Source organism: Sorex fumeus, unplaced genomic scaffold (assembly GCF_029834395.1).
Source record: "Sorex fumeus unplaced genomic scaffold, SorFum_2.1 ptg000061l, whole genome shotgun sequence".
Lineage (NCBI taxonomy): Eukaryota > Metazoa > Chordata > Mammalia > Eulipotyphla > Soricidae > Sorex > Sorex fumeus.
The window spans coordinates 34,035,301-34,062,642 of NW_026606118.1; the positions used below are offsets into that span (position 1 = coordinate 34,035,301).

A 27,342-nucleotide genomic window follows, 5' to 3' on the forward strand; every position below is an offset into this window, starting at 1 on the left:
TAGAGTTGGCCTTGTGCAAGACAAGCCCCTTACCTTCTGGATTATCTTTCCAGCCCCTGCTAATCTTAATCGAAACACTGACATGTATGCTAAACTACTCGAAGAAATCCGCTAATAAATTTTATGTCTGTAATAGCTGAGTACAACTTAAGTGCTTATAATATGCTAAACACTGGACTAAAGTGTTGCTGTTACTTAATCCTCAGCATAATCGAATAATTTCTTGTCATTATTTAGTAGATAAACTATCAAAGTGACTTATTCAGGTCTCAAACCTAACACAATAGGATTCAAAACCAGCTTTGTCTGAGTTTATTTATTTATCCTGTATTTTTATCAGGAAAATAAAGCAACATTTTAAACCCAATTTTCAACCATAAAAGTACTAAGAAGATAAATAATAAGCCAAAAATATTCAATAGGATTCGCCTCTGTATCCCCAACCTCAGCATCCAGATAATTATTCCTACTATCCAAGGTTCTGCCAATTCTGTCCACAGTTCATAAATTCCAAGCACTTTTTATTAACTGGAGTTGCAGCATGATTAAACACACAGTAATAAGACTGTAGCACTGTAACACTGTCCTCCATTGTTCATCGATTTTCTCGAGTGGGCACCAGTAACGTCTCCATTGTGAGACTTGTTGTTACTGTTTTTGGCATATCGAATATGCCACGAGGAGCTTCCCAGGCTCTGCCATGTGAACAGAATACTCTCGGTAGCTTGCCAGGCTGTCAGAGAGGGATGGAGGAATAGAACCTGGGTCGGCCGCATACAAGGCAAATGCCCTACCCGCTGTGCTATGACTCCAGCTATATATTCTAATCTTTTTCAATGACTTTGGGTCATAAAGATGATGCTAAAAATCTAAGGGGGCATTATGTTTCACTTTCATCTCCAAAAGAGGAGTGGCATGAAACCATTTTTGATAAACCATTCTTGCTCTATGTCCAGAAGGAATAAAAGTTTCCTGGTCAGACTTACCACACATTAAATTATAGACTTCAATATTTTCAAAGGCATCAACTTCAATGCCATGCTTGAATCCAGGTCCATAGCCAATAAAGAGAGCCTACAATGACCAAAGAGGAAACATTTATTAACTCATTTTTAGAGATGTATGCAGCTGACAAAGAAACTGATTTTGTATTATTAACACTGTACATACATTAAAAAAGTATGTCAAGAGAGGAAATTTTGTTTTGAGTTGAGCAACATCTGGTGGTGCTCAAGGCTTACTTTTAGCTCCAGGACTATTCTTTTTTGTTCTGTTTTTGTTTGGGGGCCAGATCTGGTGATACTCAGGAGTTACTACTGGTTCTGCACTTAGGAATCACTCTTGGGGATACTCAGGAGACCATATAGAATGCTGGAGATTGAACCTGGGTTGGTCATTGTACAAGGCAAGCACCTAACTCACTGTACTATCTCTCTGGCCCCTCAGAGATCACTCTTGGGGGCTCTGGGGACCACATGGGACACTGGGGATCAAACCTGGGTCAGCAGCATGCAAGGCAAGCTCCTTACCCACTGTACTATCTGTCTGGCCCATGGGGATAAATCTTATGCCCATTGTATACTATATGATTCTTTAAGGCTCCTGTTCCATTTAACTTAAGGACATGAAGAATATTTCCCCTTACTTCATCACTATTTCTGATCTGACAATCAGAATGGAAATGATAAAATATTTTATTTTAATCTTTGAAAGACAATATCAATCTCACCCTACCCACCTCACACAATAATGATCAAGAGATTAAATTAGAGAATTGTGTTTTGTATTTAAAAAAATAAAATGCTAGGATAAATGCAAGTCACTTTATTCATTTAGAATGTTAAGTAGGAAAAGATATTTACTTATTCAAATGCTAGCTTTTTTTAAGTGAGGCAACATCCTAAATTAAGTATATATAGGTATAAATCATATAGTTTAAGTTATAAATCTCATATTCATAAAACTCCAATATAAAATTTAACAATTTTATTAATTTAAACATTCAAAGTATTAGAAGTTTTTGACACAACTAGGCAAGAAAGAGATATTAAGCAAATCCAGCCTGAAAAAGAATAAAACCATTACTATTTGCAGATGACAAGCTTCTATATTTAGAAAATCCTACGGACGCTACCAGAAAGCTCCTAAAAACCATAAACCCATACAATGAAGCAGTAGGCTAAAAAAATCAAATGAAAAATTTGTTGTGTTTCCTTATTCTTCTCTTGCTTTTTGGGTCATATACCCAATAGTGCTCAGGGATTACTCCTGACTGTGCACTCAGGAGTTACTCCTCCCACTGTTCAGAGGGCCATGTAGGTTGCCATGTATAAGGCAAACACCTTATCTGCTGTACTATCACTGACTCCTGTGGTGCTTCTAAACACAAAGAATAAGTTGGGGGGACAGATTCTGAGAGAGAGAGAGAGAGAGAGAGAGAGAGAGAGAGACAAAGAACCCAATTCACAACTGTGCCTTCAAAGATCAAGTATCTGAGAATATACCAAAGTGAGACTTACACAAATAAAATTGTAATTCATTATTTCACTATTTTTTTGAAAAAGGAAATTTAAACACATTCCTTGTTCATGGATTGGAAGGAGTAACATTCTTAAAATGGCCATCCTACACAAAGCACTGTACTAACTCTTCAGTTTCCATTAAAAAAGACTCATAAGATCTTTCAAATACTGTAAAAATTTATATAAAATTCATAAACTCTCCCAAATATCCAAAGAAATAATGGTAAAGTGAAAGATGACTTTTCTTTCTCCAACTTTAAATTACACTATAAATCTGTAATAATCTAGACACTGTGGTACTCATATTAAGGCAGACAGATCAATGGAATAGAACTGAGTCTAGAGAGAAACCCTCAAATATATAGACAGCTAATATTAAAGTATCTAGGGGTATGGAATAGAGCAAGGTAAACCTCAAATATATAAACAGCTAATCTTAAAGGTTAGGGGTATGGAGTAGAGCAAGATAAACCTCAATAGTGCTGGGAAAACTGACTAACCACACATAAAAAAAGATAAATCTGCATCTCTGTGTCACATCACATGCAAAAGTTAATTCAAAATAGATTACAGAATTTTATACTAGACCTGAATCCATTAGAATACATCAAGGAATATATGGACAGAAATCTACATAATATTGGCTCCAGAGGCATCTTAAAGACTCAATGCCATTGGTCAACAAAACTGAAGCAAAATAAACAAATGGTTCTTACATCAAATTAGGAAACTTCTGAGACTATAGACCAAACATGATTGTCACCCATTGACTCTTTTGCAAACCACAACAACCAATAAGAGAGAGAGAACAAAAGGGAATGTCCTGCCACAGAGGCAGGGTGGGATGGGGGAGAAGGGGGGTTGGGAGGGATACTGGGATCCGTGGTGGTGGGAAATGGGCACTGGTGGAGGGATGGGTATTTGATCATTGTATAACTGAAACCCAAGCACAAAAATTTGTAAGTCTACAAGTGTACCTCACGATGTCTCACTAATAAAAATTTTTAAAAAATTAGGAAACTTCTGTATCTCAAAAGAAATAATGACTAGATTAAGAAGATATTTCATAGACTGGGAGAAAACATCTCACCACAAACTTGACAAAGAGCTAATATCTAGATCTATAAAGCTATGTAAAACTTAACAAAAAAACAACTACATCAAAAAATGGGGTGAAGAACTGAACCCATCCTGATAGAAGACAGAGAGATGGCCAAAAATTATATGAAAATGTATTATTCCACCAACACTTGTCACCAGGGAAATAATAACTAGAAATACAAATGAGATTTCACCTCACACCAGTGAGATTGACAGACACTGAATAAGTGCTGGTAGGCATGTGGGGAAAAGGAATCCTCAACAATTGTTGGTGCAAAAGTTTTGTCTGACTCAGCCTCTATGGAAAACAGCATGGGGACCTTTCAAAAAACTAAGAATCGAGCTTCCATTAGATCCAGCATTTCTACTTCTTATTTTGTTTCTGGACCATATGTGGAGGTACTCGGGACTCACTCCTGACTCTGCATTCAGGGATTACTCCTAGCAGTCTCAGGGGATTATACGGGGTGCCAGGGATTGAACCCGGGTCAGACATGTTCAAGGCAACACACTACCCAACTGTACTCTCCCTCTGACCCCAAATTCTCTTCATGGCATCTACCCCAAAATGACATTTTACAAAGACATTCAGTATCCTATGCTTTTTGCAGAACTTTTCACAACAGCCAAGATGGAGAAACAACCCAACTGTCCCAGAAAAGGTAAGCAGATTTTTAAAATTAAGATATATATTTAATTTTAATTATATATAATTATATATAAGTTTATATAAAAGTATATAAGTTTAATTATATATAAATAATTATATATAAATATATAAGTTTAATTATATATAAGTATATATATATAATTAAACTAAGCTTTAAGGAAAAATTCTGCAATTCTTCTGCATATACATGCAACCAGAGAATATCACATCGAATGAAGTCAAGAGGGAGAAGGACAAAAATAGAACGATCCCTCTCATACGTTGAATATAAGGAAACAGTAGGAAAATTCAAAATGACCAACGTTAATAGCCCCTGAAAATTAACAGTCCCTGAATGTGCAAAGGAGGAAGGTGGGAGGATGAGACAGGATGCTGGCTGGCACTGAGGTGGTGGGTGTGCTATTACACTGTATGCCTGAAATACTACTATTAACAGTATTGTACATCACAGTGTCTAAACTAAAAAATACAAAACCCCACAAATGCCTTCATTTTATATATATATATATATATATATATATACTACATATATACAACTCATTCAAAACATGTAATGAATCTTTTTATTTATTTAAATAGGGGCCCAGCCCTGCAGCGAAACGTATGTGCTCCACCACTGGGGTTATTACCCTGGCCCATTAATTGATTATATTCTTTAGTCTCAAACTTTAAATGTCTTCCTCTGAATATATATACTGTTATTGCCTTACATTATAACATCTACTCACTTGCATATTTGAAAATCCATTGTCAGAGCCGTGAAATCCTCCTCCACAATATTTTCTTTCTGAAGGATTCCTAATTTTGACATGATTTGTATTAATAATATAAAGTTAAATCATAAAGCAAAATTGATAACTATAACATTATTTACATTAATAAGGAATAAGTAGCTATTTTATTTGTTAAAAACACCTGTTTTATTAAATAAAAACAAAGCAAAATGTGGTCTCTCTGAACAGCCCTAAAAGGCAAACTTTTGGTTTGCAGACAAACCAGCTCCACATTACAGAAGAGGAAACCCACGAGCACGGTTCTGAACCTTGGCTGTGCTATTTACCAAGACTTTGGTAATTTAATTTTTCTCTTGCTGCCAAGAGTGTGTGATGCTGGATAATTTATAAAAAAAAATAGATTGATTTTCATGTTAAGTGAAATGAGTCACAAAGAGAGTGAGAGACACAGAAAGATTGAACTCATCTGTGAAATATAAAGTAACAGAATGGGAGACTAACAATCAAAAATAGTAGAGATAAGGACCAGGAGGTTTGCCCCATGGCTTGGAAGCCAGCCTCACATGCTGGGGGAAAAGAGTTCCCATACAGAAGGGAAAACCAAGTAAAGGGTTTTTGGGGGACCCACTCAGGTTGGGTGATACTTGCTGAAAGTAGACTATAGACCAACACAGTGGCCACTCAATAACTCTATTGCAAACCACTACACCCAAAAGGAGAGAGAGAGAGAGAGAGCAAAAGGGAATGCCAGGCCACAGAGGCAGGGGGAGGCGGGAATGGGAGTGGGGGTGGTGGGAGGGATACTGGGATCATTGGTGGTGAATGGGCACTGGTGGAGGGATACGTACTCAATCATTGTATGACTGAAATGCCAACACGAAAGTTTGTAAGTATGTAAGTGTACCTCATGGAGATTCATTATTTAAAAAATAAATAAGTAAATAGCACTGTAGCACTGTCCTCCCATTGTTCATCGATTTGCTCAAGTGGGCCCAATAACATCTCCATTGTGAGATTTGTTGTTACTGTGTTTGGCATATCGAATACATCATGGGTATAAAAAAATAGATTGTTTTAGTCAAAAGAAATTCTGGGTCATAACTGATACTATACACTAATTTTCCCATGTGAGCAAGAACTGTTCTTTCACTTTCTTCTCTACTTTGGAGCAAGTGCAATATTTGAGAGTGTTGGGCACTCTTGTTTTGGGCGGGACACACCTAGTAGTGCTTGGGGACCACTCTTGGCAATACTTGGGGAATCATGCAGTGCCAGGGATCAAACTGGGATTCCCACATGCAATTTTTCACAAGCTTAGCTTTCTGAGCTCTTTCTCCAGCCCCACATTCTTCTTCTACACCAGTCTCTTTCAGAACAGGTGACACAGTATACTGCAAAGTGCTGGAAGCACCTAGGAGAGCAGGAACAGCTTCAGGCAGAATGAAAGGGTGTTTCTGCCCTGTTAGTTTAAAGACGGTAAATTTCCAAAGGGATGCCAAGGGATTTTTGTTAATTTTTCTGAAATGGGATAAGTGTGGAAATAAGTCTGGGAACGTCTGTAATCAAAACACGAAAGCGAAACTCTTAATCACAGGCCAGAGCAATAGTACAGCAGGAAGGGCGTTTACCTTGCTCTGCTGGGTTTGATCCCTGGCATCTCATATGGTCCCCTGAGCACCGCCAGGAGTATTTCCTGAGTTCAGAGCCAGGAGTAGCCCCTGAGCACCACTAGGCATGAGCCCAAAAGCCCAAAAGCCAAAACAAAACAAAACAAAAGCGCTTAATTACAATGAAGATAATGCAATTTTGCTGACTAAACTCTGGCTCACTGCACAGGTTTGGTATGCCACGATATTTACTATACCTTCTTTGCAATCAACAAAAATAGGTTAAAGAGGACGGGAAAGATAGGTAGCACAGGGGTGAAGGTACACACCTTGATGTGGCTGATGCAGTGCAACACCTGAGTATAACCTGGTGTACGCCCTGAGGGCCCCGGAGGTACTTCTGGTATGGGCCTGGAGGCTCTGCTCCATGTGGAGTGGCGAGATCATTGCCATCACTACAAGCCCTGAGCAGCAGCACTCCCTCCAGGGCTCTTGGGGCTGCACTGAGTATACTAAGGAACTTCAACAGTCAAATTCAAGGCATGCACCTTCATCCTCATGCTCTCCAGTCCTCTCTGGTGATTGCAAAGAAGGAGGTGTAACAAATACCATGTCAACCAAACAGAAAAAAAAAAAAATGAAAGCAGCAACATCATTGTCTGGAAGAGAATCTGTGCTCCCACCCTCAAAATAAAAGGTTAATGACAAAGTTTTGATATACTGGCAGTATTAACTGCACTCATAGCTTCACTGAGCACATTGATAAAATGAGGTTAATTGATAGATTAAGTTAATGAGAATGGAGAAACAACTCAGCTTCATGATGAAGGTGACTGTTCTTTATTAAAAAGAATTTTTGCCAATTATTTGCTGGCATCTTAGGGTATCATTAGCTGTACAGAAGAGCTACCATGTCAAGTGGTAATACAAATATGGAACATAAGAAAAGCTAAAGACAACTGTGCACAAAGTGCTGATTCCTATCTGTGGAGGTTTCCCTGACTCCGGATTTTTCAGTGTACAGAGACACTTTCTGTTGTTGTTGTTGTCATATCTATGAAAAGGGGAGCATTTTATCTAGTAGGTGGAGATACTTTCAAACATCCTGCAATGCTTAAGACAGCAAAGAATGATTTGATTTAAAACGTCACTAAGCCAAGTTTGAGAAACTCTGAAAGAGGGTGAAGAGAACAATTTATGTATCATGTATGTAACAACATTTTTGAAAGGGCTCAATATTTACCTTGAATTACTAATAGATCAAGTGAATTATTGTATTATATCAGAACTTACAATGCAAGTTGCCACTGGGGATCCATATAGAACGTCAAGGGCTCAATCCTATCACTTTTGGCAAAGTGGAAACGCTTAGGTAAGAAATGTTTCAAGTAAGGTTTGAAATGCTGGTTTGGTTCCCGGCACTGAAATGGTAGAAGAAAAAAAAGCTTTATTTTGTAATTCCTTAAATGTAAACTTCTCTTGAAACTGCTTTGAACCTCGTATGAAATATTCCCCATACTTTATCAGCATGTTCTCTAAGTCCCATACATACAAAAATAAAGTTGTTCTGAAAGTATTTCATAAAAATTCTTAAAATCTTTCAAACCTAGGTTTATACAACTTATTCATAAAAAACTTTAATGAAAACAGAATGCTTAATCGTTGGCTCAGATACTCAAAATTCTAATCCTGCAATCACAAGAAAAAATACGGAAACTTCACCCAAAATATATATCCTATAAAGCTAATAAAATAATTCAATAATTGAAAAATAAAGATACTCACAGAAAGATTCCTGGCAATGCTTTCATAATTAACTGAAGGGAAACAATGATAAGAATTAACAATTGATAGTATGCTATCATTATAAATAAAAATAACCCCCCAATATAGATTAGACTCAAGCTATATTTAAATACCATAGAAGATGTCAATATTTAATTTTGATTTACATATATTAAATATTTAGGATATTCCCATGACCATGAGCTTATGTCATATTGTGAAAAGACAAGTTATGAAACAACTATTGATTCCTCTGTTTATTCACACCTGCCAATTCAAAACATACAATGACTTAGCCATTAACCTGTTAGTACATCTGCCATCTGTTCATTCCTACGAATACCCATCCACCCATCTATCTATATCCAGCATGACTTTGCTGTCTGCTTTTAAAAATGAAACTGTGGGAGTTGAGCAATAGTACAGCAGATATGGCATTAGCCTTGCATGCAGCTGCCCTGGGTTCGATCCCTGGCATCCCCATACTAAGCCCTTACAGGAGTAATTTCGGAGTGCAAAGCCAGAAATAACCCCTAAATATCGTTGTGTGTGATTCCACCCAAAAATAGTGAAAGAATAAAAGTGTTGTATATACACATGGAAAGTATCTGACAAGGTATTTCAAGAGAAACAGTGTTTAATCTCTAAAGAAAGGAAATGGGCTGTGAATTTACAGATTTTGGTAGAAAGCTTGCACTGATAGAGCTACACTGACCAATTAGTAGGGCAAAGGGAAATTTGAAGAAAGAGAAATACAAAAGTATTAAAAATGGATTTGTATAGCAAATCTAGGTATAGTTACCTGGTGTACTTTGGGCTGTAAACCTGTCAAGTTTTCTAAAATGATATTTTTTTAATTGGGGTAACACCTAGAGTAGCAGTACTATTCCAATCAAAGCTAAGCCCAAGCATGAACCAATGGTTTTCCAGGGACCCCAGGGCCAGAAGTGGTAGTACTTGGGGGCCACTTGGGGGCCACATATGCCCAGTGATATTCAGGACTAAGTGTTCCCCGGGCAAGAGCCAGTGCCACATACATGCTAGGCATGTATTATACCATGTGGGTTCTCTCTCTGGCACCCTCTAAAATTCTTTTCATAAAATTCCTCAAACAAACTTGAGAAACTTATTCAGACAAAAGAATATTAACATGTTATTATCATTTTACTATATTAGATTATAAGATTATACATGTGTGTATCTATATGCATATAGCTATTGCTTCAATTTGAAAAAATTAGGAACCTAACTGAGATAAGGGTGTAGCTTACCCCATCTTAAATATCTTTGACGTGACCACTGCGTCCAGTTTTTATGAGAAGTTTTAGAACTATTTTAACAATTTATAATTTTATTATAATAAATTTATATTTTATTTACATTAATGTAATACATTATAACAAAATTTTAAAACCACAGATTTTTAAGTATAAATATTTATAATAAATTTACTATAATAAATTTTAAAAGTATAATAAATATTATTGTGCTACATTTTTAAAAATTCCAATTAAAAATTTGATGGAGAGACAGAGCAACAGTACAGTAGGTAGGCCATCTGCCTTGCACATAGCCAACCTGGGTTTGATCCCCCCACATCCCATATGGTCCCCCAATCTCTGCCAAGAGTGATCCCTGAACTCAGAGTCAGAAGTAACCTTGACTGTGGCTCAGAAGCAAAAAAAAAAAAAAAAGTTTGCTGGATGAGCCTATGTTTTGGATTACTGTATTAATACATTTGCAAACACAAAGTACACTGAAATAGTAGAGCCTAATGTACTTTTGATAACTGCTAGAAATTATTTTTCTCTTTCCATTTCAAAGTAAACAACAACAAAAAGATAAGCAAAACTTGTTTTAGATATCTGAAAACTACCAAGGAAAACGATCAAAAAAGAGGATTATATCATCTGTAAACAGCTTTATAATTAGGTTTGACTTGAACAAGAATATTTTTAAAAGATTGCCAATCTGAGTTCACATGTAGTCAAAAAAAAAAAAGAAATAACCTGCATTTTTTTTTCTCTCTTTAAAAAAGGCATACTTACTTTGGGGAGAAGGATGTTTTAGAAAAGGTGTTTTGGAGTCCAGGAATCATGGCTTAAACCATGTTGGCATGCCTCTCTTCAAAACAGTTAATTCCAAAATAGCTATAACTGGTTTTTCATTGTCATTGAAAGTTGAAAATCTATGGTTGAACTTTGCTCTAGTTTTTTTTTTTCCCCTTTAGGTATTTTTTTTCACCCTAGCACAAGTTATCTTGAAACTAATATATGTAAAATGCACACTACAACATAATATTATACTAAGCTCATCAAATAAAAAAACTTAGCCGTGAGTAACAACTTAGATAAGTGGTTAGGCTTGTCATCTCACATACAGTTCAAAAATCCCTCTGGCTATGGAAGAACTCCACTAGAGATTATAATCACAAAAAGGAAATTAACTTTAGTCATCTGGCTCTCATTCAGAAATAGGAAGATTTAGAGAAACGTACTCTCATAGTGAATAAAATATAATTACTCTCATCTTTGCACAGAGAGGTACTCACATGAATAATATTTATCTGGGACATCAGTAGGTCGCAAACGAGCTGCAGGTCCATAGACAACTTTAATATTTTTAACATCTCCCAGATATTTATTCAGATATACATATTTCTTACAACTGCCTTGTTCCATGCCTAGGAGGGGGAAAAAAAATCTCATTTTCCTCATGTCGCAACATTAATCAAAATTTGACTACGTCTTACCACAACTTCTTTCACTTCTAAAATTTAATTCAATATACTTAGGCTCAGATTGTATCTAAACGTAACATCTTATAGGTAAGACAGAGAATTTCAGCATTATTGCAACTTATTGCAACTTATTCAAAATATTTTTCTTTTCTTTCTTGCAAAAGAAGTTCAAGGTTTAATGTTATTTAAATTTTTTATTCAGATACTCTAATGTATTTATGTGAATGAGGAGGAATGTCTTATAACAGAATTAGATTAGATATGAAAGTCAAGATACTTTCCTTAAATCAACCAAAACATGAACTTAGAGTACAAAGTTCTCTCTTATTCAGGACTGGAGCTTCTTTAGGATAAAACTTCCTAGTACTATTTCTAGAAGGAGACTTTAGAAATTGTTTCTGAAGCAAACAACAATACAAACAAAAATAAATATTTTGAAGTCAGAGAAATAATGCTCAGGGTAAGGCTCCTGGCTTCTGCATGGTCTATCCAAGTTCAATTTCAGCATCCCATTTACTCGACTAAGCCCTCCCAGGAATAATTCCTGAGCATCACTGGATGTAGCCCTCAAACAAAAACAAAACAAAACAAACTATGTTATTCTATTGCTCTATGGCTGCATACAAACATACACTTTAAAAATTATAACAAGTAAATGTGAAAATATTACCAAAATTAGAATATACTGCCTCTAAAGCTTCTTCATACTAAAGAAAATGGAAAATTTTCATACTAAAGAAAATGAAAAAGGAACATACTAAAGAAAATGGAAAATGGAAAAGGAACATCAAAATTGTTCAAATAAAATGTAAGTATGAAGTTTACTTAAAATTCATGTTGGAAAAAAAAGTTTCAACTATCCAAGTTCCTGATGCAAATCTTTCCCAAATTTTAAAATTGATTATATTGTAGTTAAAAGGTTTTTAGGTTTCTCTGAGTTCTATGCTTTAATTGAACTATTTCATTTTCTCTTAATGACTTCATAAAAAAAAACTAAAAAATTAAGCCTGAACAGAGAGATAGTACAGTAGATAAGACACTTGCCTTGCATGCAGCAGACCCAGTTTGACCCACTGCACTGTATAGTTCCCAGAGCCCCACCAATGGTGAGTACAGAGCCAGAAGTAAGCCCTGAGCACAGCCAAGAGTGGCCCCACCCTTCACCCCCCAAAAAAGAAAAAAATAATAAGTTTGAGAGGAAAAAAAATACAACAATAATCAATTAAACTTTGAGGGCAACATTTAAAATAAAGGTAAAATGCAAATGCGAATTACCATGATCTGAAATAAGGATGAGGTTCAGACATTTATGCAAGTTCAGCTCTTTTAGACCATCCATCAGCATACCAACCATGTTGTCAACCCTTTGCAATGCTCTGATGACCTAAGGAAGAAACACAGTCCTAAGTAATGTATTCCATACTAAAGGCTATTTCTTTGCAACACTCTCTCTGTTCAAGAAGAACGCCAATGGATGCAACTGCCTGGATGAACTGATTCACACCAGGCTAAGACAAGTCAGAATACATAATGTAACTGCTGACGCTTAACAATTGGAGAGCCCAAGTTCCACATAGTCTCAGTTCTAGGTCCTGGGAATAACATTAGCTGACCACATTAACTCCTTCTCTGAGATTCAGAATGTTACTCTTTAAATCAGACCTGTTTTCATTCAAACTAGCAATGGTCCAGAGTCAGTGTTTGGCTAAGAAACTAATATACTCTGAAAGTTCATTTTCTAAGTCCATTTCTTTGAACAGTTTCTGGTCATTTAGATGTTTACTATGTAAATGTTTCCAAATTTTCAAACTATAAAAAATTAGTCAGGACAGCCACACACGCTAGGGGAAAAGACAGCTCAGATAGAGAAGGGAGCACCAAATAAAGGGTGTTTGGAGGTTCCTCTCAGGATGGGAAATGCATGATGAGAGTAGACTATAGACCGAACAAGATTACCACTCAATGTCTCTTTTGCAAACCACAGAACTCAAAATGAGAAAGATAACAAAAGGGAATGCCCTGCCACAGAGGTAGTGTGGGATGGGAGGATGGGGGGAGGGAGGGATACTGGGACTGGTGGTGGTGGAGAATGGGCACTGGTGGAGGGATGGGTATTCGATCATTGTATAACTGAAACCCAAGCACAAAAATTTGTAAGTCTACAACTGTACCTCATGATGTTTCACTAATAAAAATTTAAGAAAAAAAATTAGTCAGAAGATACTTAAAAAAAAGTCATTCAGCGGAAGGCAGTTAAGATAGGGAAGGGATGACGAAGATAATTGGAATAGTTGGAATAATAATAGCTACAAATAATCACTGTAGACAAGAACTGGATGATAAAAGTAGGTAAAGGTTATCATGGGAGGGTAACTGGGTACAATGGTGGTGGAAAATGTACACTGGTAAAGAGATGGGTGTTGGAACACTGTATGACTGAAACCCAATCATGAAAAACTTTGTGTATCTTATGGTAATTCAATTAAAAATACATTAATACATTGATTAACCAAAATATAAATAAATTCCAAGGAAGAAGGAAGGAAGGAAGGAAGGAAGGAAGGAAGGAAGGAAGAAAGAAAGAAAGAAAGAAAGAAAGAAAGAAAGAAAGAGGAAGGAAAGGACTTTTATGTATATATAAAAATTCTATGCAGTCACTGTCAATGTCACTGTCCTACTGTTATTCATCAATTTGCTCGAGCGGGCCCAGTAACATTGTGAGACTTGTTGTTACTGTGTTTAGCATATTGAATACGTCATGGGTAGCTTGCTAGGCTTTGCCATGCAGGCGAGATACTCTCAGTAGCTTGCCGGGCTCTCCGAGAGGGGCAGAGGAATTGAACTCTGGTCAACTGTATGCAAGGCAAACGCCCTACTCACTGTGCTATTGCTCCAGCCTGTTCTATGCAGTTAATTTTAAAAATTAGAAGGCTGAGGAATACAGTTAACTATTTCCTTATAAATATATGTATTTTATGTACTGATGTCATAAAGACTGGTGGGCAGGTAGTTTAGATGGAGTGCTTTTTGGCAATAATCTTTCCTTCTCTACTTGCAAAACAATCTGAGAAAAATGGAGTTTGATAAATTTTCTGTAATTTATCTTATAACTCTAACCCATTTATCTTATCGCTAGTATTATTTCACTGTAGTATGCAAGATTGAGTTTTTAAGTATTAAGATACTTAGTACTGATGAACCAGTAATATAACTTAGCAAGTTTATAAGATGGTGAATACCATTTGATAACCAGTGAGCTGAACCTTGAATGAAGATCAATCAAAAACAGAGAAACCAGAAGGAAATTAGTGAATTAGGAAAGGTAGAACTCACATTAAAGTTTATATGATCTGATAATCAAACAATTATAAAACAACGAACGCACACAAGCTGACCTAGGAATGGGTAACTGTCAATAACTTAAAGAGTAAAAATTATACTAGCATCTGGTCAATTGTTCAAATCCAGATAAACAGTTACTAGAAACTTTTCCTTCCATCACTTATGACATGACCATTTTTTCACCACATCATCTTCCTTACCCCATCTCTAATAAGGATCATTTATACATAGCTGAAGGACAAAATGAAGATAAAAGTATATGATGTGTTTAAATACAACTGAACTTCTAAACATGAACAGGGGGTTGGGAGCAACAGGGAACAGGGGTTGCTCCTGGGTGGGAGCAACCCAGTGGAACTGGGGGCTATTATTGGTGTGGTGCTTGGAGTGTCACTCCCAGCAGCCCTTGGGAGACCATATGGTGGCTAGGATTGAACCAGAACCTCCAACACGCAATGCATTCAGCACTTGAGTTATTGCCCTGGCCTGTGGAAATGATTTTAAAGAAAGACTATACACTGTCAGCCATAGATGAGGGTAAACTTTTTTTTTATTTACCCTTTTTTACTGATGACACTCATCTATTCTTTAAGATGGGCTTACATGGACTGATTCAGTATAAGAAAAGGCAGGCAAAGATGGTTTAAGCAGATATTTTATATTTAAGCAAGGAAAATGATGATGCTTGAATGTCTCATATTTATTCTGATGCTGAAGTAAGCATGAGGAACAGTCAGCATCCATGAAACAGGGCGCTCAGCAATACTGGAATCCAGTCCCCGAGTTTCCCATCTATCTGGGTAGGACCATCCAGACTTCGTTTTGTTTGTTTTTGTTCTGGGGCCATACCTGGTGGTGATCAGGGTTTACTCCAAGCTCATCACTCACTGATCACTCCTGACCAGCTTCAGGACCATTATGGGTGCTGGGAATGGAACCCAGATTGGCTGCATACACTGGCCCCATCATCCAGACTTTTAATGACTGGAATCCCCTGGAACATCAGACAAGGACCCTGAGGCAGGGATCCGTGGTGTCTTTTCTCCCTCTAATTGAGGGCAACAAAATTCACAGATACTTTCTTAGAGTTTCTTTACATATATTAGGTCACTGAAAAAAATCTAATTACAAGTAAAGAAGAACAATAAGGGGTTCCCTCTGCAGGTACTGTCAAGATCCAAGGAAAGAGGCTCAGAGCACTATTCTGTTTTGATACTTCCTATGCTAATATAAAAATGATAAGGCTGCACAAAAACTGAAAGTAGTACTGGAATTTTTATTTTATTGGTTTTTTTTGCATTTGAAATTTTAAATCACTAAAGCAGTTGTGACTTCTTAAGACTTATGGCTAACAGTCATAAGAAGTTGTCCTGAAAATGGTAGATCAAATTAGATGCTACATTAAAAGTTTATGAACTGCGTCCCTACTTCGAATTTCCTAATAATCATTCAAAAATACAATGATTAGTTCAAGTTCTCTATACTTTTTTGTTTGGGGTCACATCTGGAAGGGCTCAGAAGTTACTCCTGGCTTTGCACTCAGGAATCATTCTGGCAGTGCTCCGGGGACCATATGGGATTCAGGGGATCAAACCTGGAACTGCCACATACAAGGCACTTGCCTTACCCATTAAACTGCCATCAGCCCCAACATCTCTGTTTTGATAAAGTTTTATACCCCTTGGTGGACAAAATCTGCTATCAGCACAGTCTTGGAATATCAGAGATATATTTATTTGCTAAGTGGGGGAGAGTTCATACAAAGCTCTTGATATCTGACAGATTTCCCTCAATTTTCATAGAAAATTAAGACTTTACTTATTTCTAAATTTTCAGAACACTTTGTTTATAGGCCAATAGGATATATAAAGAATGGATAGATGCTTCAGAATAAAACTTGGAAATTAAATTTATCATTCATTTAATTTAGCATTGCTAGGAGGATAAATGACACCCAACTGTTATTTTGATTAAAGTGTGTTGGTTATTTTAATAAAACTGCTCAATAAACAATCTTTCACCAGAAATGATCAAATCTTAAAGAATCTAAACCTGCTTCAGAGGAAGGTTTGGTTAGATGTTAGCAGGCTAATGCAATAATTACTGATAAAAAAAAAAAAACATACTTACTTCACTGCTGACTGGTCCATACGTATGACCTGAAGAATCTGGTTCTTCTAAATACAGAGTGTAAAAGTGTGGTCTAAATCAAACAGTATCAAAATGTAATATTTTATGAACACATTTTAAAACAAAACGAAAAGAATAATTCAACAGTAGTGATTAAAACATCTACAACATGGGTAACACTTCTAAATTTTCTGAGAAATAATATAGTTTGGGAAATCTTCAAAATGTGGTTATAAAAGTTCACTCAAGAGTTCACTGGTATATAATTGCAAAGTTTTGTTGTATTCTATATTAAAATATTGTGCATAATTTCTATAAAACAATAGGATATTGATAAAATAAATTTGTCATCTACATACCTTTCCTCTTTGGGAAGCTTCAGCCATTTAAGAACTGTTAATATTCTTTCTTCAAACGGTACTGAACTAAAATTAATAAATAAAACAAATATGTGATAGCTGTTTGAATTTAAACTTTATTTTTCACACTGAAACTTTTATGAGAGTAAAAGTTCAATCTGCTCATTGTGTTTCAACAATATAAAAGCTCTAGTAGCAAACTCAAGTTTGTTTTCCCAACAAAGGGACAAAAGCTAAACTTCACTCAGGAAAAAAAAAAGAAAAATTGTGACTGGGTCAAAATGTGCTTTTCATACTCTGTGTAAGGATATTTTCATTCTACTTAAGCATAATAATGACTACCAGGTAATATGTGTCAGCATTCAGGTGGGCAGCTCATGAAGGACACTCATCAGTGGGTTTGCACACAGCAGAGAGAAAGGCATGAAGAACAGACATTTCCCCCTGCAACTATCCTCAGCAGAATTTGTGGTGATTTCCTTTGGAAACAGGATCACATTTACACAGTCCAATTCCAAGTACAGTGAGCTGTGTTCTCTCGTGAGACTCTGAGAAGTCGAAGAACATATGTAAGGCAAGGGACATCTCAATGACCATGGAATGAAAATAATGGCAAGTGATACCAGGACTGCCGTGATCATGTCAAACACAAAGATTAAACAACAGCATAAATTATCAGAGAAAACAGGTATGCAAAGCTGGGGTTTTGATTTTGTTTTTCAGTTTGTAGGCCATACCTGGAGGTGCTTGGCGGAAGGAGGGCGCATATTGCTGATGGACTTGAATTCAGGCCTCCCACATGGAAAGAACATGCGCCAGCCCTTTGGGCTTTCTCCCCAGCTCCAGGGAAGCATCTCTTACTTGTAGTTTATGATCTTTCCCATTAGTTCCCCCAGTGCATATTTATATTGATTTTGTGAAATTTCCTAAGTCTAAAGTAAAGGCTCGAGCGGGCCCAGTAACGTCTCCATTGGAGACTTTGTTGTTACTGTGTCTGGCATATCGAATACTCTCGGTAGCTTGCCAGGCTCTCCGAGAGGGGTGGAGGAATCGAACTCGGGTCGGCCATGTTGGCCGCGTGTAAGGCGAACACCCTACCCGCTGTGCTAAACTATGGAAAGTCTAAAGTAGTCTCATTAAAATTAATCTGAGTAAATCTCCCAGAAAAAAAAACTATTTTACTACATCATAGACTTTTTAAAAATCCTAAGTTGGGGCTGGAGCAATGTCACAGCAGGTAGGGCATTTGCCTTGCTTGCAGCAGACCCGTGTTCGATTCCAAGCATTCCATAAGGTCCTCCAAGCACTGCCAGGAGACATTCCTGAGTGCAGAGGCAGGAGTAACCCCTGTGCATTGCTGGGTGTAAACCAAAAAGCAAAAAAAAAAAAAAAATCCTAAGGAGACCAATAATTTTTCTCATATCAATTTTATATTTATTAAATATGGAAATGCAAATTCACAAATGCCATTGATAACTGCTTTTAAACAGTATTTCCAGGCACCAGAGATGCATTCCAAGCTGCACTGGCTTTAATACTTCTGTCTTTTCCAGCCCCCAGACAATTGGTCCACAGAAAGACCTCTATTCTTACATGACTTCATTTTTCACTCCTTCCCAAACGACAACCAACAATCTACAACCAGCACTTTCTAGAAAGCTTCTTAAAATAAATCTGTCTAATTTACTACCTATTTGTCATCCACCTAAACAAAACTTAAAAGTCCTTATTCTAACATTGCTTCTTTTTCACCTATCACATTTTTCAAATGACAGAGCTTAAACCCCAATTCAATAAAAGAAGTGAAATGAGGATTAGAAAATATATTTAAATATTTAAATATATTTAAAAAGTTGTATTATAACTACCTGTCTTAGGAAAATGTACATCTGCACATACCCATTATATATTTTATAGAAGTCTGGGAGAATCCCATCGATTTCCACATCTGATCCTGGCCAAAAAAAAGTCCCAGTCCTCAGGCCTTGATGCTTAGCAGTAAGCCAAATCTGACAAAGATAAGGAAGGGAAGTTATCTAGACATAAAGTCTCAGGAAAGTATGTGTTCATGCAACACCAACGCATTCTTCTACAATGGCAGAATGTTTTTAAGTTTAACAAGCTCCAAAAGTTAAACTACAAAATAATCATGTAATATAACTAAATAGCAACAGCAAGATACGAAAGAGATTAACCCCCAAAATGGCTGGCAATTCCTGCTATGTCAACGCCATATCCATACTAAATAGGTTCCCCTTAAAAGAAAAATAAATGCTTTCAATGTATTGACATTTTATGGATATGACTAAAATTTATTAAGTACTTATTACGGATTATAATTATAAATAGTATTCCTATAAGCATCCTAAATTTATATTTTATTATATTATAAAATTTTATTTTAATTTATAAAATTTTAAGAAAAGAAAGGAAACAAAAAATGAAAAAGTATTTTGTATCTGGTATTTTGTTCTAACAGTTGCAGCTAAAATAACAAAAAACTTACTGGTTCTCCTTTGTACCACTCAGGATTAAATTTCTCTTTGCTTTTAAGTGCAAAGGAAGCATTCATTTGGGGATCATACATTTTATTGTCAATTATGCCATGGGATTCTGGATAAAGTCCCTAAAATAGAAAATAAGAGTTTATGCAAGTAAAGTCCCTAAAACATAAAATGAAGAGTTTAAGCAAGTTTTTTACTATTAAATAAGGCCACAGAACAAAACTGTGACACAGGAACTGATAACTGGAAACTAGGAAATGACAAGAGAGTGGACATAATCAAAACTTAACCAGTCAGTCAAGATTTTATGAAGCATTTGCATTTTCAGACTATGTAATCAGAAAAAACAATTAGTAAATGCTATGGATGAAGTCTGGTAAAAATAAACAGCCTCCCAGATTTTAAATGAAAAGCATTGCTAAGTGAAACTTTCCTGTGGAACAAATTCCTTTTGGGTTGTGTCCAAGAACAACATGCATCCACACAGGCTAAAGTATTAATTTTCTAGCTTCAATCCTTAGATCTAATGAAAAATTTTTAATGGATTTAAATAAAATCTGGAAGCTTGAAAGAAAAGCTGTAATTCCATCTACAAGTATGGAAACTGACTAGGTCAAATTTCTACATCAAGACAAAGGTGGGCTGAGAATATGTTGAATGTGGACAGTAATAGGCACAAAGGAAATAAGCTCTACGATTTCTAAGGGAAAAATAGGACATAAGAATCAGAGCATCCTGACACTGAACATCACCTTTTCACAAGTGGGAAATTTAAGAAAGAAGGGAGAGAGACCTTCTCAAGGTCAAAGAGAAAGAGTGGTAGAACAATGACCAAAAACTATTTTTCTTCCTTAAATATACAATGGAAAAGAACTTATTTTTCTTATCTGATATCTATCCCCCTTAAAAATGTTACATTCCCATATACAAACATTTAAGACTTGACTGAGCCTCTTACTGTGACAATACTGTAGTGATTGGGAAAAGTTTTTGTTGGATAGACGGGTCTCATGTTTTTAGTGTATGTTCCACAGCTTTCTACAAAAGAAAAAAAAATGTTATTAAATGCAACTAAAAATCCATTAAATTCATTTAACTTTAGTACTACAGAAGTCTAAAGAGTAAAAAAAAAATCTAAAAATTAACACACAAGAGATTTTTATTTTAACTAGTTTGGTTTTGTGCTACACCTAGATGTGCTCAGAGCTTAGTCTTGGCAGGGTTCGGAGGACGATATGGAGGACCAGTGAGCAAACAACAGTGCACGTAAGGCATATATGTACTATATATGTGTGTGTGTATACTATATATACTATATATATGCTATATATACTGCTATATATTATATATATGGGCTGGAGCAATAGCACAGTCGGTAGAGCATTTGCCTTGCATGCAGTCAACCGGGGTTCAATTCCTCTGCCCTTCTAGGAGAGCCCGGCAAGCTACCGAAAGTATCTCGCCCACATGGCAAAGCCTGGCAAGCTACCCGTGACATATTCGATATGCCATAAAAACAGTAACAAGTCTCACAATTTGTTGTGAAACACTATGTTGCCTGCTTGAGCAAACTGATGAACAATGGGAGCACAGGACAGGACAGGGCAGGGCAGGACAGGAGATATATATATATATATATATATATATATATATATATATTATCTCATCAGCCCAAAGAGAGATTTATAACCACATAAAAGTTCAAAGTGAATTTTAAAACAGTACTATAAATAGAAATTGACAGTTAAAAGCTTAATTATGGATATAGGGCTAAATATACATCAAATTTCAAAGTCTCCATTTAAAAAAGAAATTAAAAGAAATATATTGATTTTATTTTATATTGATTAAATTTGAAGGGATAATATTTTGGTCATCTGAGGTCAAATAAAATATATTTTTAAAAATATTATGAAGTTTTTCTCTTAGCAAAACATATTAAGAAGATAACAAAACCAAGGAAACAATTAGTTAATACTCAGTAATAACATTAAGTTCCAGACGGATCAGTTGTATTGCTGATGCATCTTAGATAAGATTACTTGGTGATCACAGAAGGAAATTATAAGTGATAATTCATAAACAAACAAACAAAACCATTAGCAGCTAAATATTCAGTATTAATGCAAGAGTAAAGAAATACCACAAACCCAAACTAGCTAACTTCATACAAACTCACTGCTGCTCTAGAAAGTTGAAAGACTGCAAGCAACAGAATTCTAGCACAGTAGTTAGACTGTTCCAGGTTTAACCCTAGTCAAGTACCTCTTTTTTGCTTAATACAGAAGGCGAGCAAGATAATTGTTGCAACATTTCAATACATCATTGCCTGAAAAAGTTCCTTTGACAGGATGTGTCTATGTAGCTCGTTGCCTTCTAACAGTTCAAAACAACCAGCAACATTTCCCTAAACATCTAAATCTAATTGATAATCATTCTATTTTAAACTTCACATGTAGATGCCCACACAGTAACTTCATTCTGGATGACTTCTCAGGAAATCAGGTCTGGTATAATTGAGACAAAATTTTTCTTCAGCAAAGGGATGGGTTAAAGCTTCACAGACCAAAAATCTGGCTAATGAAAACAGAAGTTTCCTTGTGCATGCAGGTTTTTTCTAAAGACTTTTTAAATGAAATGACTGTTTATAAAACTAGTTTACTCCAGACAGAAGTTAGAGTCATTTTAAGAAGCACTCCTAATACAGTTTTTGTTTCTCACAAAAGTAGTATCATTACTATGCATTCACTATTAGTAACTTTAACATTCATTACAAAATCCCATATTCAAGTTCTGGTAAAATATTTTTATAATTCTGAAAGGACACTAAAGTGCTGTATTTACTTACTTCTATTTATGTCATACTCAAGTTAAATACATATCACTAACAAAGTTCTATAGTTTTTATGTATATCCCCCTTTTTTTCTTTTTTTACTCAATAATGTTGATACAGGGCCAGAGTACAATGGAAATGGTATTTCCTTGCACATGGCTGACCCAGGTTCAAACCCCAGCATCCCATAGGGTCCCCAAGCCCTGTCAAGAATGACCCCTGAGTACAGAGCCAGGAGCACTACCAGGTATGATCCCAAAAATAATAATGATACGAGTGATATCCACATACTGGGGGTAGGGAGGGGGTAGTTAATATGATTCAGATCTTGTAAATTTTGGCCAGAGAGATAGAACATGGGTTAACTTGCCTTGCATGCAGTCAACCCTGACTTTTATCCTGGGCGCTCCATATGGTATTACAAGCATTACCATAAGTGATCCCTGAGCACAGAGCCAGGAGTAAGCCCAAGCAATGCCAGGTACGGTCCAAAATTTTTTAAATGAAATGTAAATGATTTAACCACAAAAAGAATGAAAATTTTTAATCAAATATATTTCTATAAATAATAAAACAGTATTTAACTTATACATGACATTAGCTAAGGGATAAAAATCCTAATTACTTTACCTTAGATGAATCCAAAGGTATGATTCACTACAATTAAGATATTAAAGACTAATCCCTTATCAGGTTCAACTATTTTATGATTTAAAAAAATTAGTGAAACAAGTCAAGTTCTGTCAGTATTTTTCCAAAAACAATCTGACTCCCTAGTCTATGTCACTGCAAGTATGATACTCAACAGTAAATTCTGAAGTTACTCACTTAATTTGCTAATAACAGGAAGAAGTCCACCCCAAGTGTGTAAATATTCTGCCCTGAAGCCATCCAAAGAAAATAAGAGGGTAGGAGGATTTTCATACCTGGGTAATGAGAAAGAAAAAGAAAAGGAATGTTTAAGGAGCAAAAGATGACACATCCTAATGAAAGTTTTCTTGATACTGGCATGGATCCTGCGAAGATACTCCTCTGAGACAGTATGTGATCTAAAGTAAGCTAACAAGCTCAGCAAGTCCCCTCATAAAGAATACTCCACAAGCATTTATATTCATAACTTCCTTTCACATGTATACACACACACACACACACACACACATAAAATCAATAAGTATTAATTAGCACTCATACCATTTTTGGTTACCAGACAGAAAACACCATAGTTCCTGCTATTCTAAACGTCAAAATAAATGCTACTAAAAGGAGGAATATTTTCTGCAGATAGCAGGATCCTGAAAGCAATCCTCCATAAATACTGAGGAACAGCTGTAGCTGTATATTGAAGAGGTGAAGTCTATTCCTGAAAATGGGTAATTCAAATTATAAGAGCCTCTAGAACACAGATAAACATACCAGACTCTTCCTTAAACTTTCTGCTCTTTAAATTCCAAGCAAAGAAAATTTAGTTTTCTTAAACTAAAACTTTAGTTTTAGTGTCATGCAGTGTTTGGGGGCTAGGTCACAAAGTGGGTCACCAGCTCAGTATATCCCAGTGATACTCAACAAACCATACTATACAGATACCATACATGCTCAGCCCAATGATATGATGCTGATCAGTCCAGTCATCCTGGGGCAGCTAAGACCCGATCCCGTGGTGCTCAATGGCCTCTGGAGACACACCCCATAATACTTAGGGGTAGCATGCAATGCTAAAGATTTAAACTTGGGGCTTTAGCATGAAAGGTATGAGCCACTGAGTTCTGAGTCATCTCCCAATACACAAACTTTTTCTAGATGACCTAATTAACATAGGGGGTAAAAAGAACGACTAAAATTTATAAAAATAGCATTCTTTTATTTACTTATTACCAAAACTTATATAGAAACCCCCAACTAAAAACCATAAAACACAAAGTATAAAGCCAGTTGCTACTTGCTCAACTGTCAAAACTCAAAATTAGGGGCTGGAGTGATAGCACAGCGGGTAGGGCGTTTGCCTTGCACATAGCTGACCCGGGTTCAATTCCCAGCATCCCTTATGGTCCCCTAAGCACCACCAGGAGTCAATTCCTGAGTGCAAAGCCAAGAGTAACCCCTGAGTATCACCGGTGTGACACAAAAAGCAAAAAAAACCCTCAAAATTAATTTAAATTTCCTTTAAGTAAGTCCCAAGTTCTTCTGTTTAATGCTAATACAAATACAGACTCTAAATATTCATGACTTCCCTTTTTCCTACTGATTTCCAGTGTGGCTTCATGCCATAATCATTTTTATACTACAAGTGCCAAATGCAAAGCATGACTGCAAATAACATTTGATTAATTATGAAAAATTATTTGTACATTTTAATTTTGGATAAAAAATAGCACTTCTAAAGGAGAAGGTATTAATCTCTCAGAGTATAATCTTACCCTTCTGGACACTGTGTCTCATTAATGATCTCACATTTTTCTTCTACCCAACTTTTCTCACCTAAAATATTTTCAAGAAATAAAACAAGTTGAACAAATTTCATAACCAACAAAAATTTGGCATCTTATGAGGCACAGCATGAAATTTGAGATTTCCAAAACAAAAACAAAACTTGATATAGAAATGAAATTTAGAAATCAAATACAATGTAAGGCATGATTCTAGAGAAATACACAAATAAAATATTCTGCTTCAATATAACAGTAGATATCAGCAAGGAAAAAAACTGAATGTGCAATTGCAAGATGAAAACATACTAACGTATTTGTGAAAAGTTGGAGGCATCTTTTGCATTTTGGGTGTTGATATTTTTTTAATCAAAATTTAGAACCCTGTTTCTATCCAAGGTTATATAAATCTTCTGCTAATAAATCTCACATGTCTTAGTTCCTTTCACGTCGAGTCAAATTTTGTGAAAGAATTTCAAGAAACCCAAACACTCAGATAAAGCATTATAATAAAGTAACAGTCGATGATTTCTCATGCCTATCCTCTCAAAACAGGATACACACTGACCTTATTTACTACAGAAGAAACTGGTGATATTCCCACCCACAAATGCAACACTAAATATTCAGCTAATCTCAAATGATCAAAATACTTGGGCATGAGAGGACAGTGGATAACAAACAAAGCTTGGCCATGTGTAGGTAATATTAACTATTCTACTGGGTATCAAGTACCAGATTTATGACATTCTCTCTTCCAGAATGTATTTGAAATGTTCTTCACTAAATAATTTTTCAACTGATACAAATGGTCTGGAGCGATAGCACAGTGGGTAGGACATTTGCCTAGCATGAGGCTGACCCAGGTTCAATTTCTCTGCCCCACCCGGAGAGTGCGGCAAGCAACCAAGAGTATTTCACCCGCATGGCAAAGCCTGGCAAGCTACCCGTGACGAATTCGATATGCCAAAAGACAGTAACAAGTGTCACAATAGAGACATTACTGGGCCCGCTGGAGCAAATCGATGAACAACGAGAGGACAGTGACAAATGATCAATAAACCTGAGTCCTAATGTTAACAAACAATAAACCACCTTTGAAAAACCCACCTAAACCCAAGGAGTCTGTGGGTCTGCTGTAGAAAAAGCAGAGAGAGAGAGAGAGAGAGAGAGAGAGAGAGAGAGAGAGAGAGCATACAGAAAACAAACCTTGACAGACAGCGCTGTAGTTGATACAGCAGTCACCCTTCTCCTTGCAGTCATCTGAACAGGAGCAGAGGCTTTTTGACAACCTTTTCTCACCACACCGGAATTTGCTGCATGTCCATATACTCTCTAGAAACAACCATCAACAAAGACACGTTTTTAAGGTCCAAGTCCCACATCCTGCACGGCAGAGCCTGGCAAGCCCCCTGTGGTATATTCAATATGCCAAAAACAGTAACAATAAAGGGTCTCATTTCCCGACCCTGAAAGAGCTTCCAATACAGCAGTTTCATTGGGAAAGACGAGTAGTGAGAGGCTGCTAAAATCTCCGGGCTGGGATGAACGGAGACGTTACTGGCACCCGCTCAAGTAAATTGATGAACAACAGGATGGCAGTGATACTACAGTGAAGTCCCACATCTGCAGCAGGAATACAGGCTTGCATTCTGGAGCAAGATCCAAGGAGACAATGAACTATTTCAGAATTCTTTGTCACTCCAAGGATCTGCTGTGCCTTGGTTGATCTGAACTAACAGAACACATTGCAGGCACCGATTGTTACACCCTCAGAGTTGCATCATTTTGAAATGTGGGCAAACATAAATATTATTATACAACTTACAGGGAGCTCCTGGAAGTCTTTCATCACACATTTTCCGGGTTATCAAAAGTTCAACCTTAATCTGACTCACTTTTCATTGGAGTGTTATTTCATGTCATACACAGGAAAGTCCAAGTCAAATTGATTAATTTGAGTATTTTGATGGTTTCATTTCATTCATTATTTTTATTTGGCTTTGGGGTCATATTCAGTGGCACCTCAGGGGTCACTTCTGGTCATGTAGCCCTAGGGACCAAACCTGGGTCTCTCATATGCAAAATGTGCACTCTAGCTGTTATTTTTTTTTAATATCTCCTCCGCCCTGATGGGCTTTATTTCAGTTTAGGTGAGCATCTAAGCACTTTCGCATTAATAAGTCCATAATAGAAATTTTAAATATTTTCATATTTCAACTGTCTTTTTAGAGTTAAAGACAAATTAGACTATACAGGTTATCAACACACACTAAAAATACACACATTTGTTTTCTAAGATAACTGTTGGAAAAAAAAAGGTTGAAGTTCAAATGTGTATGTGAAATTTTTCAAAATCTTGTATCGGTTTGGTAAGTCCCATTTAAAAAAGATAGAGAGCTTAAAGTTCACCTCTTCCCCCGAACACTTTTTACCTGGTTCTATGCATGTCTCCTGGTAATCTAGACAGCAATTCCCAAGGGTAACACAGGCAACGTCACAGCGACAGTTCCCAAATGTTCTCTCAAAGCAGCGGCCTTTGCAGCTTTTAACTGAAAATACCGAATATTGAGTTATATTCTTCTAAAAAT

General features: G+C 36.3%; 1 protein-coding gene across 1 annotated transcript in view; it reads right to left on the minus strand.

The window, feature by feature from the left end:
• Positions 1-27,342, minus strand: part of ENPP1 (ectonucleotide pyrophosphatase/phosphodiesterase 1) — an 81,593-nt gene that overhangs the window by 17,627 nt on the left and 36,624 nt on the right. The window contains exons 3-17 of the mRNA XM_056126325.1: positions 27,187-27,303; positions 25,961-26,086; positions 24,743-24,803; positions 23,157-23,254; positions 20,453-20,532; positions 19,497-19,616; positions 18,890-18,999; positions 16,991-17,056; positions 16,632-16,704; positions 12,435-12,543; positions 10,971-11,102; positions 8,420-8,451; positions 7,928-8,055; positions 5,022-5,091; positions 987-1,074 (exon numbers count right to left, since the gene is read on the minus strand). Of these exons, the coding sequence (XP_055982300.1) occupies positions 987-1,074; positions 5,022-5,091; positions 7,928-8,055; positions 8,420-8,451; positions 10,971-11,102; positions 12,435-12,543; positions 16,632-16,704; positions 16,991-17,056; positions 18,890-18,999; positions 19,497-19,616; positions 20,453-20,532; positions 23,157-23,254; positions 24,743-24,803; positions 25,961-26,086; positions 27,187-27,303 (1,410 nt within the window). The remainder of the gene's footprint in view (positions 1-986; positions 1,075-5,021; positions 5,092-7,927; positions 8,056-8,419; positions 8,452-10,970; positions 11,103-12,434; positions 12,544-16,631; positions 16,705-16,990; positions 17,057-18,889; positions 19,000-19,496; positions 19,617-20,452; positions 20,533-23,156; positions 23,255-24,742; positions 24,804-25,960; positions 26,087-27,186; positions 27,304-27,342) is intronic.